At 46.1% G+C, this 26,588-nt stretch overlaps 1 protein-coding gene across 3 annotated transcripts; it reads right to left on the reverse strand.

Annotated features, from left to right (window-relative positions):
* Positions 1 to 696: 696 nt before the first annotated feature.
* On the reverse strand, positions 697 to 15,417 carry Errfi1 (ERBB receptor feedback inhibitor 1). 3 transcript variants are annotated; one of them, XM_057785563.1, is made up of 4 exons: positions 15,356 to 15,417; positions 4,314 to 4,509; positions 4,126 to 4,202; positions 697 to 3,267 (listed from the first exon to the last, which is right to left on the reverse strand). In XM_057785563.1, the coding sequence occupies exons 2-4, from the start codon at positions 4,433 to 4,435 to the stop codon at positions 2,084 to 2,086; spliced, it is 1,383 nt and encodes a 460-aa protein (XP_057641546.1). In that variant the 5' UTR covers positions 4,436 to 4,509; positions 15,356 to 15,417; the 3' UTR covers positions 697 to 2,083. The 3 variants fall into 3 exon arrangements, with proteins under 3 accessions (XP_057641546.1, XP_057641545.1, XP_057641547.1); XM_057785562.1 differs by lacking the exon at positions 15,356 to 15,417 and adding an exon at positions 14,227 to 14,444; XM_057785564.1 differs by lacking the exon at positions 15,356 to 15,417 and adding an exon at positions 5,129 to 5,212.
* Between the last annotated feature and the right edge of the window lie 11,171 nt (positions 15,418 to 26,588).

Genomic DNA, 26,588 nt, shown 5'->3' on the forward strand with positions numbered 1-26,588 from the left:
TCTTCTTCCCAGATCTAACATGTGGCTGTGCTACTGAGTGTTATCGAATGAGTTCCCAAGCTAGAATGACACCTGACACACAGGGCCGGCCACCCAGCTCTGATGGCGGCCCCTACCAGGGGAGATTCCTTTACAGGCTTCAAATAAGCAAGAGAAGCCAGAGTAGTTCAGACTTAGCTCAAAGTGAGTCAGACCAAGTCCGTGCACTGTGTGCTTCTGGGAGCTGCAGAGCCCTGCACAGCACCCGACCCTCCTCACGGTACCCTTCTCACAGTAGCACCACAGTCAAGTTCTCATAGTTCGGTGAAAACAAAGAGCTTGGTTTTACCGTGGACTCATGTGGCCCAGGCTGACCTCAAATGCCATAAGTAACCAAAGATGACCTTGACCTCCTGATCCTCCAGCCTCTGCCGCCCAGACAGTGGCCTTATGGGCATGTGCTCTCATGCCCAGTTTATGTGGTACTAGAGATAGAACCCAGGGCTGGTGCACGCTAGGCAAGCGCTCTAACCGAGCCAGGTCCCCAGCCCCCATGCATGTTTATAATACCCAAGTAAGTTGCTCAAACTGTCATTTAGAAATCTACAGTGAGTTTCAACATGTATTTACTTCAGAGACTCTTCTGTCATGTTTTAAAAATAAGGTGATCAGTTGCCTGAGACATAAGAGTTTAGACAAGACACATTATTAACGGTGTCATAAATAAGTAATATAACTTTATTAAAATGAAAAGACAATATTCAAAATAATGCAACAAAATGAATAAATCCTTTGTCCAATACTGCACACACAGTGCAGAGATCAGTGCATGTTCTAAAGCATGTTTTAACCTTCATTTAGTTCACGCTATACAGTAAGCTTTCAATAGCTCAAATAACACCATTCAGCAGTCACCACTGAACAGCTTGCGGGACGTCGCAGCAGTGCCCTGTCAGCAAGCACCTTCTCTTTGTGCTTATCCATACAAGATAAACGCATCAGAGGCCGTAAAAAAAACTGAACAAAGCTACGCGTCTCGCTGAATCTCAGGGCAGTGAAGCAGCCAGCCGTGAGTTCAAAGCAGGAAGATGCTGAAGTGACCTCTGGCATTAAGACGTTCTGTGCTATTGGTCAGAAGTGTCTCACTTAAAAAGCAAACAATCCCCAGGAAATACTGAATATGAACCAGCAACACAAGGCCAGCTTGTGTTGTACTTGTTTATTAAGCCTAAAAAACAAAAACATACCATACATCCCCAGAGAGTGACTCTCAATCAGAGCTAATCGCTGTATTCATCTATAAAACTTGCACCCCCAACACTGACGGCCAGTACGACTCCATCGCACTTCCTTGAAAGCCTCTCGCTACAGCAGCCTTTCAGTGGATGGGAAAAGCAGGACCAGCAGGGGAGAGTCATTCACCACTTCTGCCATTTTCAAGATGTGAGACACACACAGGTGATGACATGGTCCAGAAACCGCTGTCCTCCTCAACAAGACAAAACGCTAGAGCTACAAGTGTTTGGCCATAGGATGATTTTAACAAGACGGCACAGGCCCAGCGAAGAGCATGCCCTATCCTGTACGGAGAAGACTGCTGGGGGTGGGGGACAGGCACACGACCTATATAGCAGGCCCGAACTCCAGGAATCTTTAAACTTAACAAACATAAATTTATAATTTGATTTAACAATACTGCTTTCTTCCATCTGCTCAATTTTCACACTATCAGGAGCTGCTCCCCCAGCTTGGTTTTAATTATTCTGAATATATATTACTCTACAATAGTGACTAATTGGTTATCCTGCAGCTATGGTCTATGGTTACACTGCACATTTATACACAAGCATGTAATGTAGTCAAATGTAAAAGTTTGCCCATTCTCCCCTCCCCTCTAGCACATCTTTAAATTATAGACTTTTCCTCCTATGCTGATCAACCAGGGACTCCCAGCGTAACAGCACCTCACGAACACTTTAAGCCTTTCCCATTAAGACGGAGTCCGACTTCATTCTGCAACCTGACATTGTCCTATGAACCTCAAACTGGAAAGCTGGGAGCCATCCACTCCACGTAACTTCTGCTGAGCCACACAGGACCTCAGTTATGGAGAAACCACGTAGGATAAGTGTTTGCGCTTTCCGTGACTGCCCATGTCCATTTTCATCCTGGAGGCCAGCTTTTCTGTGGCAGAAGCCATACCACAGGCAGCAGGCAATGGCTGAATTTGGGTGCTTGGGTCTGTTTCTTCCGCTTCCCTAAAATACTTCTCATACTTGTCTAGGTACGGCGGTCTCTCAGGTAGTAGGTAATAATGCGTTGAACTAACCTTCTTCCCATTTTCAATAATGGGCAGGATGCAGGGAACCTTGTTGGCAGACCCTTCACTGCTCTGTCTTTGCAGGGCTTTGCTGCTGACATACTTAGGGTCAGGGGCAAAGCTCTGTGTGGGGGGCATGACCCCATTGAGGTAAGACGGAAGGCTTTTAGGACTTGGGGTACGGGAGTTACCCCGCGACAAAGGCTCTCTTGGGGGGACTTTGGGAGGCCTGTCTTCATCACTGTATGTGTTGGAGGTCACTTCTGCAGACCACCTTCTGTAGTCTGGCTTTGCCGGCCGAGGAGGTATAGGAACCCTGGGAGGGACCTCAGGCTTGTCTTCATCTGAGCTGGGGGAAGCTCTGTGTGTGTAGCTAGATATCCGGATGGCTGGCTTGTTAAATGACCCAGCTGGTCCCGAGTGAGACCTCCTTAATCTGCGATGGCTTTGAGGTGGGGGAGGGTTTGGATCTGGAACCACTCTATTCTGGTCAGATGCACAGCTGAGATCTGCTACAGAAACAGTTGGGGTGTCAAAATATGCATAGTTGATCTGTCCGCACCCACGGAAGCTTCGCCTGCCAGGAACGTCATATTTGAAATCAGAAGGGGCACAGTCTTCTAAAAGGAAGTCCGTGTCTGAGCTGGTTAGAAATTCTACCTCACAGTCGGCCTCATCCAGAGACAGGTCTTCAGAGATGGGCAATGGGGGGAGCGGCCGAGAGCCCCGATCACATGGAGAGGCACAGGGGAAAGGGGAAGAGCAGTGTTTGATGGGTGTAAGCGGAGGTGTGGACGTGCAGACCCCATTCACAGAGAGTTTCTTAAAACCACACACAACTTGATCCTCTTCACGCTGTCCTGAGCTGTCACTTGGGGGAATAATAAGAGGGGGCAAGCTTGACTTTGGAGACGGGCCATATTCTGCAAAGAAGTGGCCACTCACCGGAGCAGACCGCGCAGCACACCCTGAAACGAAGGCACAAGCAATGCTCATCCCGGGAAGTGCTACCCTTTGTCCTTCACCATCAGAGGGCCCAGGGCTTGCGCTCTCGTTCTCTGCCCAAGTCAGGGAAGCACCTGACTGGTGTAACCCCGAGGACACCCATGCAACCACCACAGGTATAATTAGAGCCAGAGTAGGGGAACACACGTGATCTGGTTCAAAGAACAAATTATCTTTGCCATCTCCCTTGGACATGTGCTTGGCATACACCCACACGTCCCAGGCAAGTTTTGTGACGTGTGCAAAATTCACAGAAGATGAACAGTGTATAATTTACATGAGCACCATGCTACACCAGGCCGGCCACTTAAGACATGTGACAGTACAAGGCATGCCCGAGTGAGATAAGGTGAGGTGAGGTCCTTCCTGCCAGCATATCTTAATTGAATGGCCTCGCTTCCAATGCATTCACCTGCTAAGAAGCTCTCGACAAAAACCTAAGGAACATAATGTTCACGTGAAAATAACCGCCCAGTTTTCCAAGTCCGGTTACCATGGGTACCGCTTGTACCCGCTGCTTTCAAATGTGCATTAGTGCAGGAATAAGCAGCACATACAGCCCAAGGTGGCACAGAGTGAAGTCTGCGCCATTCCTGAGAGCATAGCAATTCTTGACTCAGAAAACCCACACTTCCGCAGTTCCCTTAACTAGAGAGACATCTAAGAAAAAAGTCTCTTCAGAAGCTGCGGCCACTAGGTGTCAGGCTTGTTGGAAATGGAAACTACCTAGGTTTCCTCCTCTAAAACCCAAGGTAAAGAAAGCTAAGGAGCCTGCCCGCCCCTTCATGTGCTGCTACTCCACAGCAGACTGTCATACATACCGAGAGTTGTTAGGTGCTCTTGAGCAGGGGACTTCAGACTGTAGGCCATGGTGATTGGATCAATATTTAGAAAGTTACTGAAAGCAAAGGAAAACATCACGGTCATGAGCAAGTACAATCCCATCCTCTGTGGCGGTAGTGTCAGGAGCGCACACAACAGTGGGGCAGTCAGGCCAGTCTGGACTTACTTTTCAAACTCACTGCGACTGCCCCAGCAGGTCTTCATAGTCCCCAAGGCTTGGCCATTATGCAGAAATCCAGTTTTTAATGGGACTCGAATATCCTGAGCAGCAACTCCTGCTGTTGACATTGTGCCTCACTCCCGGGATGTCTTCAAATCTGTGAAGCCCAGGGGGTTCTAAGTCAGCCAGTAGCTTTCATTCCCTGGGGGAAATCAAGAAATAAGAGACTGTCAAAGTAATTCACAAATAGTATAGTCTATGCTGCTGCTCGGAGCTAAAATCAGAGATAGGAGGAGGTGGGAAAATTTGGTTACAGACTTTCTAGTTCTCCTCATGAGGATACTTAAAATGTAGACAGCAACATAACTGTTTTGTAAATACTAACCCGACACTTGAAACATTTTTCACAGAACAAGAAAGAATCCATTGCTAGAAAAGCCAGCCCTTGCTACAGAGTTTACCAGCTGCACAACAAATCACCATCGAGTTCCAAAGCACACAGCCCTCCCTCCAGCCCACTAACCAGACCTTCTACAGCATGGCTGTACCACGGCAGGAAGCACAGTAGATCCCAGACTTCCCAAGCTAAGAAAGGAATTTTAAGCCAGGCATGGTGGTGCATAGCTGTAATCCCAGTACTTGGGAGACTGAGGCAGGAGGATGGTGGGTTCAAGGCCAGTTTGGACTACATAGCAAGACCCTGCCGTACCCTCACCTACCCATAGGAAAAAAAACCAGTAATTTTAGAAAGTACTGTGCTTCATATGCTGAGCTAGCAGTTATAGTCACTAGTGCTCACAACAGAGAGATTTTCCACCTACCTGCCCCATAGTCTAACATTTATCTGGACTCTGTTTTTCAGAGTTGGTCACAGAAGCCATATTCTCCAGTTAGTACTTGCTCAGGAGAGACAGTCATGTAAGAAGATCCTAATTTCTGTCAGCTTGTGAAAATCAAGTTCTGCGAGATCACCGGCTTCAGTGTCGGCTTTGGACGACGCGCTCCCTCCACGAGGGACATTCCTTGCATTCTCCCTTGTGAAATCCCAGTAATTCACATCCCGCTCCCCTGTAGGGCATGGGTTACAGAGGCAAAAGATAGTCCGGAAACTTCAGAAGCCCCTACTGGACGTCACAGGTCTGAAGGCCCAGGAGCTCATCCAAGTCGACTTTTTATGACTCAACCCCTGTGGTCTTCAGATAGTCACGTGCGCTTAGTGAGCTCGGCTTCTCCCCTTCACAGACAGCGGGACCTCCTCTGTGGACTGCTCAGAACACAGGCCCCTTTGAGACCTCCAAACACTCTACACCATCCTGCCATTAAATATTTGCACACCTACCAAGTGCGGACACTGCCGGCCTGAGGAGGAGACGCACACAAATCTGCTGGCTGGAGGGGCTCCACAGAGAGCTCCTTTTACTGTTATTATTAAATTACTCAGCACTAAGCACCCATTATCTACAAATCCCAGGTCTAATAAACTGGGCTTTGTGTCCCTACTACCTTAATCATAGGTACCTGGCTCAATAAGAGAATATTTGTTATCAACTGAATATAAACTATATAGAAGGCATAAGTTCTTTTTGTTTTGTTTTTTAAGCTAATGATCTAAAAAAAAATCTCCCCACAAATGTTTCCAAAGCTGGTTGTTTCAATGACGAGCCAGTGATTTTGACAGGCTTACAATATTATTTCAAAGAGTCAAACTTTATTTTTTTAAAACCAGTCTCTCAAAGATACATGACACAAAGGTCATCTGTCACTTAAGAAGCCTCGTCAGTGGGTGGTTTCTAAGTCTTGGTTTTCAGATTACTGAAATGAAGCAGAGGTGTTACTGACCATAAAGTAATAATTTTAAAACACATTCTTATTTTGGAAAGGGCTCGCCTCTCCCTCTGTCTGTCAAGCCTTTTCTAAGGGCTGCAGGGAAAGGACCTGTGGTGATGTGAAAATGAGAGGCGAGATGGGAGGAAGGACGTGGTGTTTAAGTAGTTTGGGAGCGCACGTTTGAAGATTGTTCATCCCGATTACAGGCCCATGCTGCGGGGGATCCTGCAGGCCCAGCCCCCACCTGTCGGCACGCCAACAAGTCCGACTAGTAATTACTGTGTCAGCCTCCTAATGCCATCCCCAGCTTAGCTTTCAACAGAGTGATTGTGTAACTATCGCCTCTGCTCAAGTTGCCTTGGAACCCTAAACTTATATTTCAGTGCTCACTTAAAATTATTTACATGTTCTAGAAAAAGTTATTTTTTTATTCATTGTTTCCATCACCTACTCGTTAGCTTTCTTAAGGAAAAAAAATTTTTTTAGTATAAAAAGAATTGTGTTCACTAAGCCAGCTCACTTCTGACCACAATAGTGCCTTTGTGTATTCATAGAAGGTGACCTGCCTCTAAGTTTCAATGGGGAATTGTGAATGGGCCATGTTATGAAACTATCCGAACTTCCTACTTGCTTGCATGGCAGAAGCAAGGAGAGCAATACAACTGCGGTGTTCTCATCTGTGGAAATAACTTCAGGCTGTGAACCGAGAGCAGCATGCCACAGGTTTAAGGTGTAGATCACACAGTCTCTCTAGAGTTAAACTAAGGTTAGAAGACCAACTGAAAATCTTCTACCTCTCTTAAAAAACAAAAAACAAGACTAATATTTAGGCTGTATATTCCTGGTGGGGGCAGAGAAATCGACCTGGTCAAATTTACACTAATAAAGCAACACAAGTCACTCAAGTGAAACTTAACTAAAGCTGTAATGTTTTAAATTTTATTCAAGTTCTTATAACTAAAGTTAGCTCTACCTTTCCATCTGTGAAGACAATAAGCAGAGATACACTGATGTATGAGTATCCATACCTAAAACTACAAGATGACCTCCTGCTGCAAAACCCAAGAACAGCAAAGTGAACGCTGCTCCAGGTAGCACGGCACAGACCAGGACCCAAAGACCCGTGGGCATGACATAACACACACAATCAGGAAGGAACATTAGTACTGTCAGTGAGGCAAATGCAGTGGACTACCAACCCTCGCTTCTCGGTAGCGCTTCTTACTCTTCAAATCATTTCATTCATTTCTAGGGCTTCAACTCCACAGACAATTCCGAAACAGGTGAGTGCAACCTGACTTCAGCTTTGCATTTCTTACTGTCTGGTGATTATCTTTCCACTTGGATGGGCCTCTGGCATCTTACAGTCTCCAAACCCCAATTCCTTCTGTTTCTTAACTCACCCCCCTTTCTGGTTCAGAAGAATCCCATTTCCTGAGGTGCCACTGTTAGCCTAAGGCCACTATGCATTCACCTGCCAACCCCATACACAGTTCCTACACTTCCAAGTCTCTCTTCCCCTTACTGCTTCCAACTGGCCTCCAGTCTGAAAATACTTATACCACCAACAGGATCAGATCAATGTTCCTCAATTGCCACCCCAAAAAGAACCCATCAAAGCTCTAAAAGCTCCCTACCCGGTACAGAAGACCTCCACAGTGAGGCCTTACTTAATCTACCCATTTCAGCTCTCGCTCTTCTCCTATGCTTTAAGGCCGCTCTCTCATACTGTGCTCTCAACAACCCCCCCCCCCTTTTTACTAAAAGCCAGAGCCATGTCTCTCTGCTCCTAGCCATTCTGTGCTGCGCCCAGGTTTCCCTCTCACCCTCCAAATCCAGAACTGGTGTTTGCCCCACCCCCACGTAGCTCTTGCACTTTTAGTTTAGTGAATATTAAGTGAACACTGAGAAAACAGCCACCTCACACTTTAAAACATAACCATACGGGATGTCCTCAGGCTAAAGAAAGGAGCGAAGGGGAAAAGCAATAAAACAATTGTTATGGGATCAACTCAGTATTGGGGAGACGGGCAGTAATACTCTAACACACTTAGGGTACCCTAGATCCCCCCCCCCCGAATCCAGAGTGGGCAGTGTGGAGGCTGAGCAAATGTGCAAAGCGTCCTTAGTATGCACTTAAAGCAGTGAGGACAAACTGGACTGTAATCCACTCACCTTGCTTTTGTTGCTACTTTGTTACTTTCTTTCAAAAATAAAAGTCATGCTACACCAACAGCTCACTGCCCAGGGCTTTCTAAGGTGAATGCACATGGCATCATCTTGAAAACACTCACTTTGGAACTGCTTTAACACACAAAGCCAGGCTACCTTAAGGCCGTAACCTAGATATGCTTACCTTGCCATGAGATCTCACTAATACATCTCAAGAGCTATCCCTGAGAGGAGGAGGGGCACATTTTTGTCTTACAACTCACCTAGCTCTGCCCAGTGCTTCCTTATTTAAGAGTGTGATGTAATTTCCTTCTCTCCGTCCGGTTCTAGAACCTGATTTATGTTTATCCAGAACGATAACTGGTCTTTTCAGCTGCATCTAACAATCACCTAACTACTTCTATAACCAACGAAGAAATAACATAACTATACGGCCAAGATTTATCACAAGAAACTGATTAGAACTGGATACATGATGACTTTCACTCCTCCCCCAAATATGCCACTGTCTATGCTAATACACACACACACACACACACACACACACACACAGTCTGATTACCTTTGAGAGAAAATGGAAATCAGTTTTACTGGCTGTTTTATCAACTTTTATTAATAATCGGAGAAAAATGACTCAGCATCTACCTGCATGCTCAGCACTGTTGCAGTCATGCAGGAGGAACTAAAAATCATAGACCAGGCCATACTTCTAGTCGATCGGCAGCGTGAAGTGACCATGTGTCTTCCTGGCTGCGGAAGCAGTTTGGATCAGGCAGGTGGTGTCACCGCACTGATTTACAGAAAGCACAAGGGCAATCTGCACAGACATTTCAAGAGCAAAGGCCTGAATTCAAAGTTTTTCAGATTTCATTTTAAAAGCTATGATTTGGGAATAGGGAAAGAAAGAGGCAAGCTAAGAAAATTTCTTTGTGCCAGTGGTGGCGCACGGTTTTATCCTAGCACTCTGGAAGCAGAGGCAGGCGGATCTCTGTGAGTTCAAGGCCAGCCTGGTCTATAAGAGCTAGTTCCAGGACATGCTCCAAAACTACACAGAGAAACCCTGTCTCAAAAAACAAAACAACAAAATGAAAAAACAAATTTGTTATATGCTTACTGTGAAAAGGCAGAAATGGCCTTTATATTAGATGCATGAATGACTTTTTAAATAAAAATCAAGTAAAATGTGACACTTTCAGCAAATATTAAAATGCTGTTCAAAAGGATAAAATTAAAATGAAGATTTGTGCATTTTCAACACCATTCCTCAGAGGGTCTTAAATGTACCCCCCCCATTTCTGGCCCACTTGCAGGTGGTGAAAATGAAGGCTACAAGGAAAATAATTTATACCCATACTGTCAAAATAATAATCAAAGGCTAGAACTTCTTCAATAATCCAGAAAACTCGTAGCTAAGCACTTTCATTCATCCACCATAAACAAACAGCCCTGTAACCCCGTTTGTCTCTCAGGATTTTAGGGCAATACAGTTACAGGAGGGCAGTCAACAATGTATTGTTTTGCCACTGGTATTTTTCCTACAGAGCACCACAATCAACAGTAGCATCCACAAACACAGGTGAGCACACACAGGACAGAAGACTATTCCTTTCGGACATAATACATTGTACCTGTGAAAGATCTGTGGATTCTGTTGTAATCTTAATGACAATGAGCACAATAGTCTAACGATGGGAAGTGAGTCTTTAAAACTTCAAGTTTATTTAACAAGCATTTACATAACCCAATGGGTCACTCCAGATTGTTAAAGCGAATACACAGGCGCTACTAATAACTAACATCCGGGACACTGTCAGGAAGCCTTTTCATGGTTTTGTCCTTGCACCAACCCTGTAAGGTGGGTGTGTGACCATCACTACTCTCAATTACACATGTGGAGCCTCTGGAACCTGATCTCTCACAGATCTGGTGAGCCACAGTAATGCCAAGGCTTCCTCCAGGAAGCCTGGCTTCGAAGTTCAGGTTCTTGATCATACCCCAGCCTCTCTTCTACTCCCCGAGGCTCTTCAAACTGATGGGCTAAAAATTACTTAAGATACACACTGGACTGCTATGGGGAAGGTGGAGACATTTCTGGAGGGATTCTATTTGGTAACAGTATTTCCTTGAGTAACCCAAAGCCTATGAATGTTCCCATTTCACTGCCTCAAATTTCCCTACTAAAAAGTCATCAATTATGTATTTGGCCTAGATATCTAAAATGAGCAGATGGCGGTATAAACTAATCTTCTAGATCACTGAAGTACTTCTTTTGACAGTCTTTATCTTTACTGTTACAATGATGCCCACAACGGGCTCTGTATACCTAGTTACTTGATGTGACACGGGTCTACTTGTAAAAGGGCTACCACCCATATCCAAATAGGCTTCTTTTTAACACTCTCATAGCATGGATCCCAATGATGCCATTATGACTTGGCTCTATCATGAAACCTGGAACTCAGTATCAGAATTATTTTATCTGTAAGGCACTCTACAAATTACAAAGTAACAGAATTATTTTATCTGTAAGGCACTCTACAAATTACAAAGTAACAGAATTATTTTATCTGTAAGGCACTCTACAAATTACAAAGTAACAGGATTATTTTGTCTGTAAGGCACTCTACAAATTACAAAGCATCTATCTCACTTGGTCCCCACAACACCCCTCTAAGAGGAGGCAGGAATTATAAACTCCATTTTGCTAATGAGGAAATAAAGTGGGCTGAGACATCCTGCTCTGAGCAAAAAAGACTGAGTTATCCTGTGTGTACGCCAGCCAGTCTGGGCTATCCTGCATGTGAGCTAGCCAGCATTCTCCACACTGCACTTTCACCACACTCCTCTTCTCTGTGGTATCATCACTTTAGGCAGCCTGGCCTCTCCTAACGCTCTTGCTTGCCTAAATAAAGCGATGCTATACAAAGGAGGAATAGTTAAAACCTGTATGTTAGCTAGCTGCAAAGAAACTGGTACTCAACTTTCTTCAGGCCAAATTCTTAGAGAGCAAACATGAATTCTTTTCACAAGTACATGCTGGATGCTTCTTCTGGACCAGAGACTACATCAGATGAAGAACAGTGGTTGCTGCCTGAAGAAACCCTCCATCCAATGGGGACGGGGATAACAAACAATTTCAGACGGTGATAACTCTCAAGGAAACGAACAGGGCACAGCAACAGGGCAGGGAGGCAGAGAACTTATTTACACAGGTGGTCGGGGAGGCCTCACTAGACAGGTGACTCTGAATCGATTTCTTAAAGGACAGAGAAAGGAGCCATGAAATGAGGTAGGAGAAGGACCTTCCATGGAGTAAGAATCTGTACTTAGTGAAGTTTCTTCTTAGCTATGTGTTGTTAGTAAGAGCTTTTTGTTGTTGTTGTTGTTCTTGTTTTTCTCTGTGTAACAGTCCTAGCTGTCCTGGAACTAGCTCTGTAGACCAGATTGGCCTTGAATTTACAGCGTGTCACGTCACTGCCTCCTGAGTGCTGGGATTAAAGGCAGGAGCCACCACTGCCTGGTGCTAATAAGAGCTTTTGAACAGTAACTTCTAGTCCTTGTCGTTCTATTTCAAATGGAAAAGACCTCTAGTTCCGGACTGTAAAGAACTATTCACCGAGGCCTGAAACACTAGTCAGTTTGCAATCCCCTGCCCCTGATTTGATATTCTAAAATGAACTAAATTATCAATATGACTACAGATCTCACCTTTCGAAGTCTGAATACCACACTAACTTTTTCTCAACACCAATCCTGTTAAGTTAGCAATTTACATTTTGGATTATGACATTCAACAGTTTTATCCACATTTATCAAGTTTAAACTGTGAATAATGTCAGCATACCACAACAGAACTGGGCTTATCTAGAGAATTATTATTCATTAGCTTTCATAAAGCATGGCCAACACCTGCAAAGGATGCTGTGCGCACCCTGATGACGAGGGACCAGTTCATGTTTATGGAGGCTGAGTGGAGTTGCGTCTCTAGTGGAGGGAGCCAATGACATTCAAATTCCAGGAATTACCCTGGGCACCACCTTTTCCCTCCTCTGCTCTCCTCTCTAAAGCAACTTGATGGTATGCTGACAATCAGGTCAGTTGCAAGCATGTTAGATTGCACCTGTAATTTAGGGAACTTGCTTTTACAAGCTACTATTAGTATGAGCAGAAAGGCAGTATTATCTAGTACAACTCTGGAGAAGCGGCAATAAAGAGTATCATTAGGAAAAAAAAAAGAAACAAAAAACACCTAAAGACTACAACATAATTAAGTCACACAAATGGCTCAAAAGTTTCTACTGTAAACCCAAAGTGGGAGATCCAACTTGTTAAAAATTGGTAATTCTACTTCTCAAAAATATGAGTAATTCAGACATTTCATAAGAGCCATTAAAAAGGAACAACAGATTTTCTTTCCAAACTTTATCAGTGCCTGGGCCAATCCTGTTGAGCCTAAAATGTGAGCCACGCTTCTCAGCATTTATTTATCAACATCAGCTATGTGCAAGGCTGCGGAAAATAAAAGCTCTCCAAGGTAGAGCGCCTGCCCTTAAGGAGTTTATCATCTAATGCATTTGCCAAGATAGAGTTTTCACCACTTACTAGCAAACACCCACCAGAACAGAGGACGTGGAGGCAATGAGAGTGTCCAGTTCCTGTTTAAAAACCTTCATGTGTTTCCAACATTCTAATATCCAGAAAGGGATGGACTGATAACAATCAGCCATAACTGCCAGGTTAGTAAGAATCCAACTTACTATTTTTGTTTTTATAAAATTTGCCCTTTTGCTGATATAGGTATTTAGGCCACCTTTGGTCTCTTAAGCAAAATCTTTCTTAAAGCTCCCTAACTACATACAGGTTTTAAGAAAGGGTTTTAACAAAGGGCAGGCAGGCACAGCAAAGCCAGAAGTTCCAGCCTCCAGAGATGCGGACCCACTACACCCGGAGAGACTGGAGGAACTTTAAAACTGTAGAGCCCTTCTTTTATTCCCCCACCCCCAGGAGGTTTAAAGAAAAAAAAAAAAGCAATTTCTACCTCACCTTTCTTCACCTCAGACAGTTGCCTGGAAACCAGTCCTGCCCTACCTGTGTTGCAGGTGTACCTCCCGTCACAGCTCTTTTAAAGCTACAGTCTCTATTCTTACTACACTCAAGTTTATGACTAACAGTCTATTCACATTTTTATCAGGTAGGAGACTGGTTTCTTTCAAGCAGTGATGAAATCCTAATAAAGACTGAGGAAGCACCCATCCAGCACCACCAATCACGGTTAATTTGAACAAAGATACGATATATATATATATATATATATATATATATATATATATATATATACATACACATACATACACATACACACACACACACACACAAATACATGATACTGCCAAGGAGCCTTTGCGATCGAACCCTGCAGCTTTGTGTAATATTTAATTCATTTAAGGCAGAGAATCACGTTCCTGGCGAGGAAAAGGCCACAGAACAACTCGGATGAGTTGGAAAAAAAAAAAAAAAAAAAAAAAAAAGGCAATGACCTTCCTCGCCGAGTCGGACTGCGACTCAAAACTGGTACCAACCGGGGACTAGCCATCTCCGAGCCCGCAACAGCTTCTCGCTGGAGCTTTCTGGGCCGGACTGACGGGGGTGCGCGGAAGCCCCGCCGCATCCCCCGGCCGCAGAAGACCCTGCAGCCGCCGCTCCGGAGCCCCGGGCTGGGGAGACGTGTCGTGTGCGAGCGGGGGCATGGCCCCGGCGGGAAGCCCAGAGCGCCCCGGCCCGCGGCTCCTCGCGCGCCCCGGCCCATCCCCCTGGAAGCAGCGCGGCCGCCGTCCCCGGTCCAGCCCGCCCGCTCGCCCTCCCTCCGCGCCCCGGGCCCCGCCAGCGTCCCGGGCTCCCCGACCCCCGCCAGGCCCCTTACCCACGGGGAACGGGGCCCCGCGGCGCCCTCCCGCGCATGTCCGTTCCGGCTGGCTCAGAGACGCGGGCTCAGGGGCCCGAGCATCGCGCAGGCGCCTCGCCGCTCTCTCGCCTTCTCTTTCTCTCCCTCTCTCCGCTCGCTCGTAAGCTTGCTAGTGCCCGCCTCGCTCTCGGCGCCCGCTCACCACACCGCACCACTCCCTCGCCCAGCTTCGCGCTCGGCCGCCGCCGCGGCCGCCGCCCGTATATATAGGGTGAGTCGACAGTGTACGTCGCCGCTCCCTGCCCCGCCTCCCCCGTTCAGCCAATCAGGGCGGCCGGCTCCTTAAAGGGGCAATGCCGCGTCCGAAGCGTTTGTGTGGGGCCCGCCGGGCGTCGGCAACAGCCTCGTCTCCCGAGGGGATGTTTCTGGCGGGGCTGCCTCTGTGCGAACTGCCGAGCCCCGAGGACACTGAATTTTCCTCAGAAGGCTGTGAGCAGGCCTGTTTCCAGCCCCGGGAAGGAAGTGGCGCTGAGGTGCCCCTGGGCCAAGGAAGCCCTCTGGGGGAGGAGGAAGGCAGGTGCTTGGAACGATGAGGGGCACCCTGAGGTGCAGTGAGGGACGGTGAGGGACAGGAGAGGACTCAGGGGACAGGAGAGGACTCAGGGGACAGTGAGGGACGGGAGAGGACTCAGGGGACAGTGAAGGATGGCAGGGCACTACAGCCAGGGATGGAGGTGGAGGACGATGGAGAAAGTGGCCGAGAACTGAGGGGAACAGCATGAGACTGAAGACAGGAAGGGACAGCGAGGGATGGCGGAGGCGGCAAGGCCACCAGGATACAGCAGGAGATGCTGCAGGAACCTGAAGCCAGTGGGCAGTGAGTGCCTGGCGAAGGACAGGAAGGGATGGAAGGGCAGCAAGGAGCAGGGTGAGCCACTGCAGGACATACAGGGCACTGTGACAATTAATATGGTTGATCAAAGGACAATGAGAACGTGAGGGACAGTATAGGAAGGTGACATACAGCAGGGAGAGAGCTCAGTGGACAGGAACAGGGAGGCCTCACTCCCCCGCCCCTGGCCTGGGGCAAAGCTAGGCTGCACTTGGGGCACCTCCCTCAAGCCTGCCCCCAGCCCTCTTGGTTTACCTGTCCAGCTTGTGCTGTTCTCCATGTCTCTCGGCCCCAGGGTGGCCGCTGGTGCCCAAGGACAGAACGCCATCAAGTCTCCAGGGAGGAGGTTTCTTAGGGCCGAAATCCAGTGATGCAACTCAGGTTTATAGTTTAACCGTAAAATAAATAATACAACGATAAACCAAGAGTAGTTAAAGAAAAAAAGCAAACAGAACGAAGCCCTTCAGTTTGAGCGAGTACAAATCTCCCTAATGGTGTTCCACAGAGGAGAGGCCACAGACCTGTGGCTGACCTCTGTGGTCTGCACAGAGCCCTCTGGCACTCCAGCAAGAATGCTTGATAGTTATATGCTTAGCACTGCCTAATTGAGCCAGTTTAACATATGGAATGAGGCTCTGGCCTCTGTTATCTGGTTAACTATTAACTTTGTGCCCCGTGAAATGATTTGCCTTTTCCAGTATTGACTTGCATTCTTTTTCATTTAACTCAAAGACCTAATTTTGAATTCAAGGCCTTAAAACACCAGATTTTAAAAAAAAAGAAAAGAAAGAAAAGAAAAATCTCAAGTATTCCTTTGCCTATTCTCAGCGGCAGGCTGCCGATGGCCCCGACTGGTCTGCGGGGCTGGTTGGGCCGTTCTCACAGCCACGCTTCTAGACATTCCGTTCGCTCTTCTCACTGCCTTTCACATCATAAGTATTTTAATCTTACGGAAATTAGTCGTTGCCAAATTAGCTAGATATTTATTATTTCCTTGCTTGTTTAGGTTTTGGTGGGTTCTGAGACACAGTTTACTCAGTAGCCCGAGCTGGCTCGGGCTAACCTCATCCAGCTAGACTAGACTTCGAGAGTCACAGGAAGTCCCACATGCCCCCCACCTTTTATATTCTGGTTTACCCATAGGCTACCCTCTTCTTCTCTCCCTCTCCTCTTCCACCCCGCTATGTGTGTGTGTGTGTGTTTAAAACATCTACCTGAGAACATCTTTCAGACTTTATAGTACAGCATTTACTGAATGGGGACTTCAGTGAGGTTCAGTTTCATCCAGAAAGAACCCTGCTTACTCTCTTTCTAGTCCACACAATGCAGTTGTGATTCGTGCTCTAGCCTGACTGGCTTGCCTTTATATCCCCTATTCACAAAACAGTGATAATCACCAAAGCAACCCTGGAACACACCCCTTCTATGGAGAAAGACATCAGCAGGATACTTAGTCTACCCTGTGAGCTGTGGGGTGTGCTAATGTTTTGGTAAATTATATTTTTTTAAAAAAATCACAATTTTTTTAGTAACACACGATTAATCTGACTTTTCTCTTCGGAGCTACTTTAAACTTGAAAAAAATAAACATTTAGCTTACGCTTTTTTGGGGAGGAAGGAATTAGAATTTCGACTTCACCGACTTTACCCCACCATTATTCTTCTAGTGGCGCTTGCTCAGTCGTGGAGAGGTTCTGTGGGGAAACTCACACTCCACAGGCTGCCTGACGGTATTTTACAACCACACTGGCGTGCCAAAACTGTTGTAGAGAAGTCTGAGAAAAGCTTACAGTGAAAACGCTAAGCCACGTGCAGTGATGCTGGCATATCGATCGCTTGCTCATTGGCCTGTCACAGCTCCAACACCAGAATAGAGAGCAAGAGAGGATACTCTTTTCTAACGTGTTTTAAACTGTCTCTACTCAGAAATGCAAAGGTTTTCTTTTTTTTTTTTTTTTTTAAGTCAAAGTTGGTTTAGCCTTGAGGCCATTTCCCAAGGAATTTTTATCAGCCGACGTCTTTAAAAGCAGAACTGAAATACACTACCTAAAACGTTAGTCTTCGCACTGACCTAGCTTGTCCGTTTGCTCTTTTTAGCCACCCCGGAATGAGGACAAGGTTGAGGTTCTGGCTCAGAAACCTGAGACCTACAGTAGTACTTTCCCTCTGTTCTCTCAAAGAAATCCCACAAGCCATGTCTAGGAGTGAACGTGCCACACGGGGCCTTAGCAAATGTGTGTTTATATGTTTGCTCTTGGAAGCCTGTAAAAAAACTACACGCATTTTTGTATTTATTCTTCTTGATAAGTGTTTCTGTACTTCGTTTAAAAAGGAATACTTTAAGGAGAAACACTTTTGCATTACCTTATTAACAACAGGACCTTAGTTCTTCTCAATACATAAGATAGACATTTTTACTAGTCTGTAGATAAGCACAATAAAAATGCATGAATAATGGAAAATTTACATTTCTTAGAAGTCATTTGTTACTGTACCACACTATGGAAATAACCGCACACACACACGCACACACCCATATCTGCAGCAAACTCTGTAGATTAAAGCCCACAAAAGAACCTGAGAAGCAGACTGTCCTGCTTCTGTCTCTGAGACTTACACGGCGGAAGGAGAGAGGCCAGTCCAGCAAGCTGTCCTCTGACCTCCACACACGCATCCACACGTAAATGACTATGTGTTATTTTTGAAAAGTTTAAGAGGGCTTGGTAAGGGACTGAAAGGGAGGGACAGGGGTGGACTTGGTCAAAGTACACTACAGCCATGTATAAAATTCTCAAACAGCTACAGAGAGTGAGAGCCCTGAGTTGTACTCACAAGGGGCGCTGCGCAGCCGCAGAGGCGCCCACTGGACTCTGAACTTCAGCGCATTAAAGCATTGTTTGCAACATTCCTGTTTTCCTTCTGTAGTACAGGAGGTTGCTGCCCTCTTCTAGATTTTCCTCAAAAAGGGCTAACAACACACACACACCTGCACACACGCGGGGTGGTTTGTGGCCTGAGAGAAGACTGCCCGGGTTAGCTGTGCTAGAATTTTCTAGGCTGTTGTTTGGAGTGCTTAAGGGGAAGGAACTGACTTCCTCAGAATGAAGGCAGGCTCTAGCAATGGTTTTTGAGTCACCTTTTATGTACATAAGGTTCCCTTAACAAACATCGTGTTTCTTATTTTAGCCCCATCTCTAGAACTCATAACTTTTAATAAGTTTTTAGCACCCTATGGGTTAATTTATTTCGATACGTAAGCTAGATGTTTCTGAGATTCTTTTAAGTGGTTTCAGATTGAAGCCTGTTGTCTAAAGTACATACTGTATTTTCTATTAGCTGGCCAGTAGGGTGTGCTCTAGTCCCTTGCCAAATTAATTAATTAAAATATTAATGTAAACTCTGCATTAAGAGATTTCAGAAACTTATGACTACCAGTACATATAGAGTGTATTCCTATGGATACATGTTACACATGCATGCATAGTGCATATGGAAAGTTAAATTATGTTATTAAATAAGGAAAACTTGATCAGCTTACTCCTTTGGTTAAGCCCTAAAATACTTTGCTATTTTCTTTTACTCTGAGTAAAGAAGAATAAAGAACGTAGTACAAGAGCCAGGCATGATGGTTCATGTATAATCCCAGCAACCAGGAGGCTGAGGCAAAAGGATCGAAAGTCCAAAGTGTCCTGGACTGCATAGTGAGACTGTTTCAAACAAACAAAAGACAAATGAGAGGGAGAGAGGGAGAGAGAGGAGAAAAGCAGCATTGGAGAGCACTCTCTGTGGAATCTGAGGATCTGTGTTGGAAGCCTCACTTCACTCCGAGAAGCACTACCTGTCTTCGGGCAAATTATTTGATCTCTGGTGTCCTGTAACCTAGAAATAAGAGGGGTTCTTACAGTAAGACTAGTTGGCAAGCACTGACATGTAAAAGAATGTAGAACAGCACTTGGGACCAATTAGGGTTCAATAAATATTACTTTTGATATGATTGGTTGTATTGTTAGTCTCACTGTTTTTGTTGGCTATCCCTTCAGAGCTGTTTAAACACCTTTTACTGTACAGTTCCCCAATTCTAGATTGCTATCTATACCTGACATATTCTGTGGACCAGGTGAGTTCACTGCATCCAAGGAGCATAGATGAGTCAGGGGCTGGCCTCCCTGACTCCACAGGATATCCTTTTCCGAGGAAAGGCTGTGCAGTAGTGAAGCCCAGGAACCCAGCGCCTCAAGGGCCTGAAGGCAAGGTGGGAAGTGGCTGTTAAGACTGCAGCAGTTACCCCTGAGCACAAACATAGACACAAGCGCAGGCACGTGGCCCTTCAGAGCACAAGAAATTGTATCCACACAGAAGCATAAAGCCCCTGCACAACCCTGTATGTGAATGCCATCTAAGGGCAATCTGGATGACTGGGTAATACGAATCCATTTACATATAAATGTTTGTAAATAGAAATTCATGCAACCACATATAATACCCATGTCCCAGCACTGGGAAGCAATACATTAGGTTTTAAAGTAACAAGATGACCTCTTTTTCCCTGAGTTCTCTCATCCTTCATGGCTGCCTTACTAAATGGTTCTCTTCAAGAAACTGACCTCCTCTACTGTGCTCCTCGTGAGGGTCTAGAGTAAATCCACCTTCCGGCGCCAAGCAGGAGAAAGAACTGCTTCAACCAGTGACTGCTGGTTCCCACAGAAGAACTAAGTTTAAGCCAGGGATGGGGGGTTGGGGGTATGAGGAGTGGAAGGGCTGAGAAAGTGGGGAATCTGCTATGTTTGTGGTTCGTGGCAACCGTTGGATGCACGATAGAAAAACTTGTGAGCATTGGAGAGTCGTCTTCAAAACATTCATTCACTCAAGCCAAATTTAGCAAGCTGCTCACTCCCTGTTCTAGCACTGGGTACGCTGGTGGACGGTGGATATCATCTTTGTCCCGTGAAACTTCCAGTCTAACAGGAAAGGTGGTAGAGAGCGAACGGATGCGCCTATCATTGGACTAGCATGGGAGGAGCTGGGAGAGATGTACTGAGACCTGGATGAAGTGTGAGGAGCCGTGGTCTAGAGGAAGAGCTTGCAGAGAGGCACAGTCCAATGTGGGAGAGAGCTCGGTGGGATGGGCTGGCAGAAGGCTCGCTGAAAACAACCGGAGGCCACTGTCGGTGTCTCGGGTGTGAATTGCCGGTGAGAGAAGGTGGTGGAAGATGGGAGAAAGCAGAATGAGAAGGTTCTAGAAACACAGATTCTGGGCTTCTGTTTGGATTTGGAAGTAATAGGCCTTCATGATAGCTTGCCTGTGAGAAACAGAGGGGAGGAAAAGTCAAGGATGATTTGTGATTTCAGACTTTTAAGAGGGTGGACGATTGTGCTTATTAAGACCCAGGGAGAAACAGTGGATTGGGGAGTTAGAGCATGGGAGGTGTGACTGATGAACACAGGGTCTAGAACTTAGGTGAAGACCTAGAGATGTGAAACTGTATCCTCTTGTTCCAAGGCTTGCCAAATGCTGACTTCATCAGTGCCAGGAAGCACAGGTGTAAACACTGCAGCTCAGATGGAGAGGTATCCTGGCAGCCAGGAATACTACAGGGTCACTGTAAGTGGCGCAGCTTCCAGTCCTGCTCCAGGAAAGGCACGCCAAGGCAAATGTAACCATCCTGCTCTGGCCTGGGAGTGTTTGCCCAGCGAAGTGATTCCAGCTCTGCTCAGGGCCCCTCGGGTGGAACAGCTCTTCCTCAGTGAAAGTGTTACAGTTCTGCTCCGCTCTTTGGCTCCTGCGAAGCTCTGGCAGAAATGTCATACCCCACAGCACAACAAACCTCACTCAAGAGATTTATTGGGAAGAAGAATCCAGGAGAGCGGCTGCCTCAGGAGTGAGAAGCAGCAGCAAACCGAACAGGGTAGAGATGATACAGGGTTGAGGGGGTGGAGCTCACCAGGGTCACCTGGGATTGGTGGATTTTTCTGGTCTGATTCTGGGCCGAGCTCAAGGATTGGTGGTGGGATTTCATACTCAGGGATTGGTGGAATTTTGTACTCAGGGACCTCAGGGATTGGTGGGATTCTGTGCTCAGGGATTGGTGGAATTCTGCAGCCTGACTCTGGGGCAAGCTCAGGGATTAGTGGGATTTTAGGCCCTGGTTCTGGGTCAGATCAGGGAGGGGGTCCTTAGCCCAGGTCTCAGGTCTACTCCAGGGCACAGTGTTTTTTCCTTGGCCCTTTTCACTCTACAGTATGGGTGGACACTGACAACCTACTTACTCAGGAGAGTTGCTGAGACCCCTGGATGCTGGGGCTGGATCCTGGGGTCAGAGGCCATTTCAGGTGGAAGCTCATCTCCTCTTGTCCTTGGTCATTAAATGGGAATGTACTGAGCTGGTAGCCTTATTCTGGAAAATGTGGGTTGGTACTGATTTTCTACAACAAAACCTTTGGTGCCAGACTATAAATTTCAGAAAGATGGTTTGATTATCACTGGTAATTGATAAATTTGTCCGTCTGTGTGGGAACATTTGTTTCTTATCTTTTCTTTGATCAGTCTGATTGTGCTATTAAAACCATGCTCTGAGCCCCAGAGTAATCTTTCTTGTCATAATGAATGTGTCTGATACCTTAAAGGTTGCAGGGTTGTGCATATATGTGTTTTCTTAAAGTGTGCCTTCCTATGATATTAAGGTGAGTGAGTATTCCTTTGTTGAGCCTTAGGGGGTTGTGAGTAGTTAAGGTTATTGAAAAAATACATGTCAAAACTTAGATTTCCCAATTTGGGAAAATAAGAAAACCAACTCTGTTAACAGATTCTGCCTGCTGCATCAGGAGACACACCAGGACAGCCCAGGTGACCGCTGCCCACTCCACTGCTGCTTACTGAGTACCTGTCATGTGCATTTCTGATGGTTGGACTTTTCCAAAGTCACTTGAGCTATCTGGTGGCTTCCCCCTTTCTTTAATGTGTCCATATGCTCTACCCTGCCTTGTTAATTAGAGTATAGGACACTGATAAACAGTGGTGCTTCTATATCCCCTAGTAGTATAGGACACTGATAAACAGTGCTACTTCTATATCCCCTAGTACATAGCACCACCTTGATCACAGGTATAGGCTTCAATCGTAGGACAAGAGATGTGGGTGAGTACAGCAACCCAAATGACATAAAACACAAAGGAAAAGCCAGGCTGTGGTGGCACCTGCCTTTAATCCCAGCACTCGGGAGGCAGAGGCAGGTGGATCACTGAGTTCGAGGCCAACCTGGTCGACAGAGCAAGTTCCAGGACAGCCAGGGCTTCAGAGAAACCCTATCTCAAAAAACCAAGCAAGCAAACAAAGCAAACAAAAAACAAACAAAACCCATCCAAAAACAACTCCCCCAAAACTAAAATAACAAAAAATCCCCAAAGGAAAATTCATTAGAGAAAAACCAGAGAATCTACATTCTTACAGAGGTTTTGAGAAGCAGGCAGTTCTTGGAAGCACTCGAAAGTAAGGAAATAATCACAGACAGAGAGAGCTTTATCCCCCGAACCTCAATCAGCGATACGCAGCACCATGAAAAGCTGGCCCATTAGTGAGACGACTGCCCAAGTAGAAACTGAACGCCTATTCATATTCTCATGGAGATTTTATAAATAGGGCGAATGTCCTTATTTGGGGACGAGGAATAATAACTAATAATAGCTAACACTTTGTAACATTTACTTAGAAATGGGCATGACGTAAGGCGCTAGATAAATTCACTTCCCATGCTCTTATACCCAGGACAGAAAGCGAGGAGGGGTAGACAAGTTCTGCCAGAATTTTTTTTATTTGCTTTTAACAGAAACCCCCTCCCCCTCATAAATAAGAAAAGGCAGTCAGTGGATCAGCATGGGGAGGCAGTGGGTGAAGCTGAGGGCTCTCTGTCCAGGTATTCCCACGAGACTGGCCACTTTAAGGTATCTTAGTGGCATAATGCCTGCTAGCACACCCTGATGCCCTCACCCTGATGCCCTCCAGCGGAAATACACAAGAGCCTCGTTTGTGGCTTGAATAAAATCTGAGTCTCAGTAGAACAAATTGAAGGCCAGGGAAATGCAGTCCCCCATTGGCCAAGTCTGGAGTGGAGAAGGCAGTTCTCTGATGGGCCAGGCCTGAGAAGGCACCCAGCTTCCTGACTGGCGGTGAAAAGAGCGCCACTGGAGGGAGGGAGAGAGGGAGGGAGGGAGGGAGGGAGGGAGGGAGGCAGGCAGGCAGGCAGGCAGGCAGGCAGGCAAGACTCAGGCGTGTCTAACCTTTGACAGGGCAACCCCAGGTCACCTACAGAGTTCGGAGTTGGAGAACCATACCTTCAAGTTACCAAAAACAAAAACTGCTGAAGATAAATCTCCATGTTTTAAGTGAGCTTATGGTTTTGCATTGGACTGCATTTGTTGTAATTAAAAAAAAAAAAAAAGCAGCTGCGCAAATGAGAAAGATACCATGCAACAGAGGAGCAGCAGAAGTGTGTGTGTGTGTGTGTGGGGGGGGTAGGACCCAAGAGGTGTTCTTAAAGGCTACAGCTGAGGATGTCCTGTCCTCAGGTCCCAAGGTCAGGCCAGCACAGACACCTGAATACTAACAGTGTTCACAGCTGTCTTTGGCTCCACGTGGCCCCCAGGCTATAGGATGGACACACTTGGTAGTCAAAAAGAGGCATCTGTGTGGTTAGGATGTGCAAACGTCCCCTGTAACTGGCTTCTTATCAACAGCGTTTAACACCGTAGGCTTATGAACGTCTTGTTTTCTCTTCGTGACATCAGGGCAAGGCCCTTCACATCTTTTTGATGTGACTCCTTCATCCTGTCTTTTGTGCACCTGTGTGTTTAGATGGCCTCACCTTTGAGCTTCCTGGTTTGTTCATTTAGTTACCTTATTCAGTTTCTAAATATTTAATTGCATCTTCTACATACATCACACAAAAATCCAACTGTAGGTTGACTGTCTCTGCTGACCTTCAGCCACACGGCTCTGGCCCCTCACACGTGAGTGCCCCACCCTGGGTATTTGTTACGGTCTTTGGGGTGGAGATTATTATGGCAGACGGATGTTAGGGGAGGGAGATGAGCAGAGAAGGTGAAATGTGGCCTCCGCAATGCAACCTCTGACTCTGGAATGCTCTTAAACAGGAGGTACGCCTCAGAGTTGTTCCTTCAACCCCATTGGCCAGTCACTCACGTAGCTTGCTCTCAGCAGGAAGAGGCATCCTTGGACCAGGCAGTCTATCTCAGCTGAGGCAATGCTGATGGTTAGGGGCCCTAGCCCTCCAAGCTGACGGGGTGGGGGTAGGGGGAGGCTTGTTTGCCTCAGGCAAGGACTGCAGGCCCCTGGGGCACTGCCCTGCAGCAGCTTCCATCTGCGGGAAGTTGTGTTGTGGATTGTCCTTAGGAATTTTGAAACGGTGTTGCTGGTGAGGTTTCTGGGCTGTGAAGGTGGCTTCGTGAGAGGGTTAGCTATCCCCCAAGAAGCCCTGGATTTGATCTGCCACACCATTGCAGCAGCAGCAGCAGCAGCAGCAGCAGCAGCAGCAGCAGCAGCAGCAGCAGCAGAAAAAGCATTCAATCTCTTGAATCCCATATTTTGTTATTATGTAGCAAGCCTTGATTCCAGAAATAGCTTTTACTTTGCAATCTATTTTGCTCCGCATTTCCTTTTATTCTTTGGAGACAGGGCTCCACTGTGTGGCTCTGATTGGCCTGGGACTCATTGTGTAGAACAGGCTGGCCTTGAATTCGCAGGAATCTGTCTGCTGGAGAGGAAGGATTACAGTTGTGCACCCTGCCTGGTTTTGACCCTTTTCTTTTATTTAAATATGTTTCTTTATTGCATTGTACGAGTGTCTTGGTTTATTTTCTATTGCCAGGACAAAACACCATGACCAAAGCAACTTCTAAAGAAATCATTTTATTGGAAACTTGTTTACAGTTTCAGAAGGCAGCTCCATGTCCTTCATGGCAGGGAGCAAAGTGGTAAGCAGCCAGGCACGGTGGCATGGTGCTGGAAAAGTAGCTGAGAGATTATATCTGATGAGAGAGAGAGAGAGAGAGAGAGAGAGAGAGAGAGAGAGAGAGAGAGAGAGAGAGAAAACACAGTGAGCCGGGAATGGCTCAGCCTTTTGAAACCTGAGTCTACTCCCAGTGACACATGCTGCTCCTCCCAATCCTTCCCTAACAGTTCTATAGCTGGGAACAAAATATTCAAATCCATGAGCCTATGAGGCCCATTCTCATTCAAACCACAGGGCGAGGGTTTTGCTTGCCTGCATGTATGTATGTATGTATGTATGTATGTATGTACACTACATGCAGACCTGGTATTCTTAGAGGTCAGAAGAGGGCATTGGATCTCCTGGAAGGGGAATTATGGTAGTTACAAGCTGCCATGTGGGGGCAGAGAACGAATCCAAGAATGAGGATTCTTAACCCCTGAACCATGTTTCCAGCCCTTCACCCTCATCTTGAAAATGATGTGTGTGTTCTTCCATAGAGCTTTAAAACCATTGTTCTGGCTTCTGATATCAAGACCGATGGGAAATTAGTCATGATTCTATTTTTCCCCTGAGTATTAATAGTTTTCTTTTGCTGTGCATTGCAGTTTCTTCATAGCAGGTCTCCAGAGGTTATTTTTATCTGAAGATCGTGTGTATCATCAGACGAATTTTAGCCATTCAATTGCGTTTCCTCCTATAATTTGATTGAATGAATATCAGATTTTTACTCTTTTATATCTCTTTCCTCTTGTGCTTTCTACTTCCTCCTTTCTGCTGGGTTTTTGTATAATCTCTTCATACCTGCTTTCCAATTTGCTCTTGCTCTCTTTGGACATCTCTGTTACCTGGATTGGTTTTATAACCCCAATTATAGGCTGAAAAGTTTGAGAACTTTTAGGCATGGCATTTGGTTCTATTAAAGTACAGTGAGCCATTTTTGGTGACTTCTTTCCCCTTGTGTGACACCCCCTTTTTTTGTTTGATTTTGTTGTTTGGTTTTTTGAGTCAGCGTCTCCCTTGTAGCCCAGGTTGTCCTCAAGCTCACATGACCTGTCCGAACCTCCTAAAAGCTGGGATTACGGTGTCCGCCACAGTGCCCAGGCTGATGCCTTCTTTGTTTTTTAAATCATAACCAACACTGTCAACATTTGGTACCTAATAGTTTCAGGATCCTGACCTCTGTGACCAACTTGTACAGTTGGCTTTCTCCTTAATTCTGTTTTTAGTAATTCAGTTTCTCGTCTGTTTTGTGCTTTTCCATTCAAAGCTTACACTGTTTGTAAAACTTCCATCTGTGGGAACCCAAGGTGACTGACATTTAAAGCTCTAAACCTAGATTAACTGTCAAATGGTTCACTTGGATAAACCACATTTTAGGCTGGGAGGTTTTTATTTCTACCCCACAGATGATATGGGTTTTGACCTGTGAAAGGTTAGCCTGTGTTAACGCATACTCAGGGGAAGCTCTCTCCCTCCCACCA

This window comes from Chionomys nivalis, chromosome 11 (assembly GCF_950005125.1).
Source record: "Chionomys nivalis chromosome 11, mChiNiv1.1, whole genome shotgun sequence".
NCBI classification, from domain to species: Eukaryota; Metazoa; Chordata; class Mammalia; order Rodentia; family Cricetidae; genus Chionomys; species Chionomys nivalis.